The sequence below is a fragment of the Strongylocentrotus purpuratus genome, unplaced genomic scaffold (genome assembly GCF_000002235.5).
Source record: "Strongylocentrotus purpuratus isolate Spur 01 unplaced genomic scaffold, Spur_5.0 spur5_contig_845, whole genome shotgun sequence".
In the NCBI taxonomy this organism is placed as follows: domain Eukaryota; kingdom Metazoa; phylum Echinodermata; class Echinoidea; order Camarodonta; family Strongylocentrotidae; genus Strongylocentrotus; species Strongylocentrotus purpuratus.
The window spans coordinates 2,140,875-2,149,794 of NW_022145552.1; the positions used below are offsets into that span (position 1 = coordinate 2,140,875).

General features: G+C 41.3%; 1 protein-coding gene across 1 annotated transcript; it reads left to right on the forward strand.

The window, feature by feature from the left end:
• Positions 1-1,172: 1,172 nt before the first annotated feature.
• Positions 1,173-5,617, forward strand: LOC115926521 (mucin-5AC-like). The gene is made up of 2 exons (XM_030991311.1): positions 1,173-1,190; positions 4,814-5,617. The coding sequence occupies exons 1-2, from the start codon at positions 1,173-1,175 to the stop codon at positions 5,615-5,617; spliced, it is 822 nt and encodes a 273-aa protein (XP_030847171.1).
• Positions 5,618-8,920: the final 3,303 nt, after the last annotated feature.

The following is an 8,920-nucleotide window of genomic DNA, read 5'->3' on the forward strand; positions in this document are numbered from 1 at the left end:
TTATCATGGCGGGTTCTAGTATCATAGGACAATAAATATTGTCTCTTTTTGTGTAGCATCTGAATGCTACTAGGATTAATGGTTCAAAAAGTGTGGGATCAATACTGTGAGTGGAGGTGACAAAAGGTAGAATGCAGATTTTTGAAAAAAAATTCATCATGAAATTTGTAACAGCTATTGGAAAGATTGAGGTATGTTTACTCATGAAACTCATAAAAGTACTCACCTGAACGCAAATGTCTTTCAACAATACATCATGATGTGATTATTGATGGATTCATGAGAGCCTGTGTGCCTGTACATAAACAAATATAAATGCACTGGTGACTTATATGAGAATAATGAATTCAATATCTTACATTATTAAAAGAAAATGTATTTCCAGCTTAAATTTATAAAAAAAACTTTCCCTATTCGTCTATACGAATCGATGAAGCAATACAGTGTCACATTGTCTTGTAGTATTTCAAAACACATAATGCACCCCATGCAAGTGAAAATAAGCTATTTTTGATAGTTCTTGAAACTTTCAACCATGCTTTGTTTCTAACCTGAAATTGACATAATATGGTGCTTTCTTCAGAAGTGTCCTGTCCAAGGCTCCTTCTGAGAGGGCCTGCTGTGCCTGCGAGCCCTTCTCTAGATATGTCTTGCCATCCTCAGGTAGCTCTAGTCTACCTGGTTCTGAACAGTAGCCTCATTCTCGGCACTGTCCCAACAGATGGATATGCTATCCCCTTCTCTCTTGTATCCATGGTCTTCTAATGTGGGGTGTGTGACCAAACTGACTGGAGCTTGGGCCCAGAGCTTATACACCCAAAGGCATCTCAGCCAGTGGCGATACAGGGCGTCGAGCGATGGAAGGATGCCCTCTTCCGAATCAGCTCGCGACCAGGTAGCCTCTCGTACAATGCCCAGGAATTTCTCATGATGATAATGGTCATCGGTGTACTGGTCGCTCGGTATGCTCTTATTTACCTTAAAAGGTGTCTTCATCGGTTTGAATGAAGCAAAATTCGTTTTGAAGTAAACGACACCAACCAACCTACTGTATAAAAGGCGAGCAGTGCCTTGGAGATCCCCCATGTTGCCACTTCACTATCCTGTAGAGTGTAGAGATATAAAAGAAGAAGAAGAAGAAGGTTCATAGACTTCATGGCCGCATGAAGACGATGACCATGATCTTTCAAGTAAATATAAGAAGTAAAAACAAATCTTAATATAGTTTTCTATGATGTGAATCCAGCCCTTTCATGATCATTAAAAATAATAGTTAACCATTAGAAATAGCAATGCAGTGCATTGTATTAACTGGTATAGTCATTGTAGTCCATGTACATATCTATTACTAGTACGAAGATAAATTCATCTTCTTTAACACAGCTGAATAAGGATAACTTCATCTTTGCCAGCACCAACCAACAATGATATATTCATCTTCATTTAACAGCTAAATGAGGATAAATTCATCTTCATTAACATGTACAGTTAAATGAAGATAAATTCCTTACAAGGCCTAATTGCATAAGCCTTGTAGTATTGATACTGACTTGAGGGGATGGAACCCCTTTCCTTCTTAGACACCTCCCACAGTCTTCTCAATTCCAAAATGTCAGTTTTCTGTGTGGAGGGCTGTTAAAAGTTCAACATGGAATTTTCCTGGTAAATCTGAAGGCAAATCTCTTGGATTAATACATCAAGATGTAATTGTTGATTGATTCCAGCTCTCCTGTCCAAGATAGGCTTACATATGTAGGAATAAATGTTGTGTAGAAACTAAATGAGTATTCTTACCGTTAATAATAATCCTCAGCGTTGATATCTCGAGTATAGAAAGAAACTGGAAGGCGAATCATGAAGAGGAAGAATAGAGCGATAAAGCGAAGTGAAGAATCAGCACGTGGAGCGCGACTAGCTAGCTAGCGAAACGCGAATATGATGAAGGCACACAACCTTACAGTTCACACTTCCCGAAATTAAATAGAAGACAAATCTAATTTGCGATTTAGTCCTCAAATAAAATGATGATGATGAAACTCGCTATTAACGTGAAAACTAATGAGAAGAAGCTTGTTGAATAATCCGAAAACGTCCTATATAAAACACGTCCGATGATGAAACTGAAGACAGGAGAAGTGAGTAAAATCCGTGTGTGGAGACTTATCCAAGTGCGCTAAAAGTGTGATGATTGGCTTATTAAAACAATAAGGTGCGGTCCGATTGGAGTAACTAAAATAACACTCTTGTTGCTGGGTGGTTCCATGGATGAAATTAACTCAGAGAATATGTAGAATGTGCAGCTGTAAATTGTTATTGTTACTGAAGCTGGCTGAACGTAAAGTACTAACAAAAGGAATGTTTAAAATGCTGGCTATGTACAATGTTGATAAACATTTGTGACCTTTGTAAAGTTCAAGTCACTACACATACAACTCTTGTACTTTTTTTTTCAAAACAATCAATCCAAAACAAATTAAGTGAGTACAAATATAAAACCATCTGGTGTGATGCATGTCCGTTTCGGAAGTGTTCTCCTTCTTCTGGGCCACCATTTCATTTCTTCTTCCTCTCTCTCCTCTTACTGATGGAACAATCAATTTCTTTTTGTTCTTTCTTTTTAGGCTTTTCTGGCTTCAGTGTCCAAAGTATTTTTAGTTCTTTTGGGATCCAATAGCGAGGCTTACATGCAACTCTTGCACTTTCTTTTTCAAAACAATCAATCAAAAACAGATCAATCGAGTATGAAAAAACAGCTTACACAACTAAGTCTAGCACATAACTGTTCAAGTTGGATATTAAAATTAAGTGACTTGTCACAAAGTTCATCACTCAAAATACTAGCACCACTCACACCTCACCATCAGTCCAATTGCTGGCCATTCCTTCAAACTCCTTTAAATTAATTTTATTTGACGCAACCTGACAAACATGTATACATGAAAACAACACATACACAGCACTAGTATCACCACTAGGCACATATACATAACAAAATAACCACACCCGGGGGAAAAGACACCGAACAACTGGGCATTACTTTGTAGTTGAGATAGGGCAATCAACACAAATTTACGAGACAAAAACCTTATTAAAGCATACTTGTTTATTCTAATTTTGAAGAAAATACCCAATTCGGGGGTAACAGGAGTGTTGTCATCTATATTTTCAAACATATCATTTTCTTGATCAGTTTGATCCCTACGCTTCCTTTCAATCCCCTTAGGAGATACCCCTTGTGTTCCTCTTGCTTGGTCAAACAAAATTCTAACTTCTTTGATCCCTTTTCTAAAGTATGGAGTTATACATCTAGACCCAAGTAAATAGGCATATTCAATGAAAACTTTTTGTCTTTGTGTCAACATGTAAATAATGTTCATAACCTCAATAATTACACATGTATCGGAAACAGATGAAGAAAATGTGTCGGTTATTATCTGAAATTGACTTGTGTATCTCTTTTGAAATAAATCATAAACAACTGCCTTTGAACCCCTTTGTGTGAGCCCATCGGGAGAGCAAATAGCTCTGGGCACAGGAACAAATTGTAGTAAACTGGATATTGGTTGTTTATGCTCTTCTGACATAGCTATTGTCCTTTTGTAACACAAAGTAATTAACTTCTTTTCAAGATCTCTTACTCGTTGCTAACATACTTGTTCTTTGGCTCTTGGACAACTTCCCTTTGCTCTTCACCGACATGTATTATGGTAATTGCACTCCTGACAAGATGTCCATATCATTAGTGATACACAGGTAATTTAGATGGTGTTTAATCGTGCAGCTAGCCTACGGCAGTGCATGTCTATTGCCGTTATCTCCCTGTAGCATTTTCCTTGCTCCCCCTCTGCCACCCTATATATCCGATATGTTGTAGACACAACAAATCTGAGGATGTCAGGAGGAATCATCCTCACCTCTGACCTGCCAGAGTGCTTGACTGCGCGCCCACTGCAATTTGTTTTGGAAAGTTCTTCTGGCGTCATTTTAGTTGTGATGAGATTCTGTGCGAAATTTGCCCTTGAACATGATTTTGCCTTGCAAATGAACAATTCCTCCTCTACCAGGGCTCATGGGGAGGGCAGGAGACATCAGACAGAAAACAATCAGCATAATGCCACGCAAGACGCCAGGTTTTACTGGTGTGCAGTGCACTTAAATGGCACATTTGCTGCCGTTTGTCTGGGACCTATTTTTATGTTGAGGCAGCAGGCATGTACCCAGTAGTTGCAGGTTTGGCTATCGCAGCCTAGCCAAGATGCCTGCTTTCCTTTTTTTTCTTTGAGGCTTTTGTCTTTCTTACTCTCGTAGATGATTTTGCATACCTGGCACTTATTTAGTGCAGGCCTCTCCAGTGCCTTTTTACTCATGGTTTTTTTCTTTTTGCCCGGGAGCCCCTGAACATTAGAAAAACTGGATGATGGGTCAGCCGTGTCGCCTCCTTTCCTCTTCCCAGAGTTTTTATGTATGTATACCAATCTGGACACATGCATGATTTTACGTTTAATTTGCTCTTTTGCTGTTTCTTGCCTCTCTTTCTCCTCTGCCCTGGTCAAGGATGTTATGTGATTAACTGAAACACATTCACTTACAGTTTTGTCATCATGATTTACATATCTAACTTTATATTTGAAGTTCTGGCGATTCACCCCTTACAAAAATATCGTGTGGTATTCCTGTGGTATACCACACAGTTGTACCACAGGAAATACCATAGAAAATACCACATGAAAATACCACAGGAAAATACCACAGGAAAAATACCACAGGAAAATATCACAAAATAATCCTGTGGTTTTTTTGCCCATTACCACAGGACAATACCACACAGAAATTACCACACAGGAGTACCACACAGCAAAACCACACATCAATCAGTACCACACAAAATTACCACAGCAATACCACACATCAGTACCACACAGCAATACCACACATCATTACCACACAACAGTACCACATAGCAGCAATACCACACAGCATTACCACACAGCAATACCACAGCAATACCACACAGCAATACCACACAGCAATACCACAGCAATACCACACAGCAGTACCACACAATAGTACCACACAGCAATACCACACAGCAATACCACAGCAATACCACACAGCAGTACCACAGCAGTACCACACAGAAATACCACACAGCAGTACCACAGCAATACCACACAGCAGTACCACAGCAATACCACACAGCAATACCACACAGCAGTACCACAGCAATACCACACAGCAGTACCACAGCAATACCACACAGCAGTACCACAGCAATACCACACAGCAATACCACAGCAATACCACACAGCAGTACCACAGCAATACCACACAGCAGTACCACAGTAGTACCACACAGCAATACCACACAGCAGTACCACAGCAATACCACACAGCAGTACCACAGCGATACCACACAGCAGTACCACAGCAATACCACACAGCAGTACCACACAGCAATACCACAGCAATACCACACAGCAGTACCACAGCAATACCACACAGCAGTACCACAGCAGTACCACACAGCAATACCACAGCAATACCACACAGCACTACCACAGCAATACCACACAGCAGTACCACAGCAATACCACACAGCAGTGGAGAATGGCATTGATGCCACAAAGCCGGCGTCTGACCCTCTGAAATGCCTTCTCGCTGTCTTGTTGTTTGGCCTCCTCTTCTGCATCAGCTTCTGGTGCATCCGCCTAAAGAAAAACACACACAAAACAGAGGGTTAAAGATGAAACCTAATCGTAACCTAACTAAATTTGGGGCAAAATTTAAAAAAACAACATACTAACCACATGCTCATTTTCAGACACGAGGGCCCGGATGCCCCGCAGCCTCACCAACCGGCCGCGCGGGACTCGGAGTTCGGCGGGTGGGTTGTCTTCCTCCTCGTTGTCCACATCGTCCTCCTCAGCCTCAGCCTCATCTGCCGGTGGAGGCACCTGGGCCTCATCTTCTTCTTGGGGATTGTGGCGTCTGAGCCAGTCTTGCACGCGGGCAGGGAAGTCATCCACTTGCCACAGGCCAAAGAAGGGGTAGGGGTTTGGGGGATCCAGGTTCGGTCGCGCTTCAATGACCCCTTCCCTCTGGAGGATGGTGAGGTAGTCGTGGATGGGGATGTCTCAAGGAAAAAAGAGGAAAACTTTGTAAAGAAATATGTCGTCTTAAAATTTAACCCTAAAGACGAAATCTAAATACATTTCACTCACTGAGGGTATCTCGAAAGAACGTCCACTTGACCCACGGGTGCCAGTACTGGTTCAGGTTCCTCCTCCTTCTCTCTTCAGGTGCGGTCAGGCACAGCGTGACTAGGACGTCGAGATCGGCGAGGTTGGGTCTCATTTCGTGCTCCTCCGCTATCCTCTCGGTCATTTTGAAGGCGGCGACGGCATCTTGGTTTTCGCTCGTGATCCGAATGAGGCTTGGCATGCTCCTGACGGACACAAATGTCCCCTAAATCTCAGCAGATTATATTCATTATTTCCACAGCAATAGCAAAATGACGGTAATTCTCACAGCAGAATCCTTTTTGCTGCGAAAAATATATCTAAATTATCTAAATTACTTGCACAGATGTTGTCCTTGTAGAAAATGTCGCAAAAATCGGCAGATTTAAATGCTCCGGGAAGCAAAGGCTTTGTAATAAAATCCTTCGGCCCAGCTAACTGCGCATCAAGACTGCAGAAGGATTTTATTGCTTTGATTTTAGATCCGCCGATATTTTACATTTTCTACAAGGACAATATCTGTGCAAGTAATTTAGATATATTTTCCATAGCAAAAAGGGTTCTGCTGAGAGAATTAAGCTACAGTCCCATATACGTCCCGGACCGTCCCGGACCATCCCGGACCCCATCCGGGGTGATCCGGGATTCGGTCCGTGTTGACACCGTGTTGGCACCGGGGTGGTCCTGGATGGTCCTGGATGGTCCTGGGCGGTCCTGGGCGGTCCGGGAGTCGACCCCGGATGTTTTTGACGGTCAAATACTGCCGGGGTGGTCCGGGACGGTCCGGGACAATAGTTTGATCCGGGGTGATCCGTGTAGCCACCGTGCTGGGTCCGGGGTCATCCGTAGTGGCGCCGGGGCGGTCCGTGTTGATCCGTGGCAGTCCGGGAGTGAGTTATTGACCGCCCAGGACCATCCAGGACCATCCAGGACCACCCCGGTGCCAACACGGTGTCAACACGGACCGAATCCCGGATCACCCCAGATGGGGTCCGGGATGGTCCGGAGTGGTCCGTGCTCGTCCGTGCTGGTCCGGCTTTATATGGGACTGGGGCTTTACTGTCATGAAATAATGGATATAATCTAAGATTTAGAGGACATTATTTTGTTCATGCAATGAAGGCATACAAATCACATCAGTCACACACACACAATGTTATGTGATGGTCCATGTCACTCAAATTCTCATACATGTTTTGCCATATTTGTCCGAGCCTCAGTTTTCTCTTTAATTTTAATTTCCAATTACTACTCAATTACTGGGAAAACTAAATTGTATCATTACACATGTCTGGACTACTGTGATTGATAAAGGTTACCCCACTTGATTTTTTTTTTTTTTTAATATCGGTATCGGTTCCACTTTTAAACCTATATCGGCCGATACCGATATGATAAAAAAAGTACCCGATATGCCGATATGATATTGAAACAACACTAAAATTTGTTCATCTTCTTTTGGGGGAATATGCACTCTATAAATGAGGGATAAATTAGTAGCAAGTTTGTGCCGGCAAGTTCAGAGAATTAAGGCAAAGTTAACTGGCAAGATTTTCATTTTTCAAGTGTACGAGTCATTAACGCTTGAAGTTGATGGTATTCAGTGCTTTTAGTATATTACTTAAGGAGGAAAACTATCTTCAGAAGAGTATGCAATAATAATTTTTTTTTTTAAAGCTGCACCAGAACCCATGCGTACAACCTGGAGGGAGGGGGGGGGGGGGTGTATTTCTCATGCATGGTATCAATATTCCCTGGAAATCTTTTCTTTCTCTTTTTGTATTTTATTGTTTTGTGAATTTCTTGTTTATTTCTGTTCATGAAATGCCAAAAAAGTGTGACATTTTCTCCAAGAAAATTCACTTTTTTTCCCTTTAGAAATTGACTTTCAGGATAAATTAAAAGTAAAACAAAAATTGTTTTAAGACAAAAGAAAAAAATGCATGTAAAAACTCCAAATGTGAGATACTTTTTAAAGTGCCTAGTTGGTTTAAGAGACATCCTAATTTGCAAACTGAAAGCCCTGATGTCGTTTTCTAAAAAAAATGCAATACAAATCTAACAAAGATATGTGGAAATATTGTGGGAAAGGGGGGAGCCTCCCTCCCCAGGCTTGTGATGGGCATATTTACTTTGTAAGGGACTGCTTCTTGAGCAGCTTCCTCTCATTTGAAAGCTTGTTCCTTGCAGCTTCTTTCAAAGTCTTCATGTCTGTGTCTGGGTATTGTGCAGCCACGTTTTCTGTAGAACAAGAGAAGGGTGAAAACATGGACATATACACTTAGAAGGAAATGAAAGTTAGTCATGTTCAACAATTTTACAAGAACTGAAAGCACAATAGAAACCTTTGATAACGTCATTAAACCCATGTTTGTATACCTCTGTGGAAAGAACCATGAAATAACCCATTTATGAATTTACTGTACACAACATATGAGAGGAGCAGCTCACAATATCGTCACAAAATGAAAACTTTATAAACATCCGTAACATCGTCATTCTTTGACGGATTGTCCTCAAATTTATGTGTCTGTCATTATCCTGCTTCGATTAAAATTAATTTCATTTCAGGGTGGACTTCCCCTTTACAAATGTAAGCCCAATGCCATGAATTTGATTTAATAGAATGACATTTAGTCAATTTCCCATTTTCACATTTTCTACATGTCTTTTGGGTATGC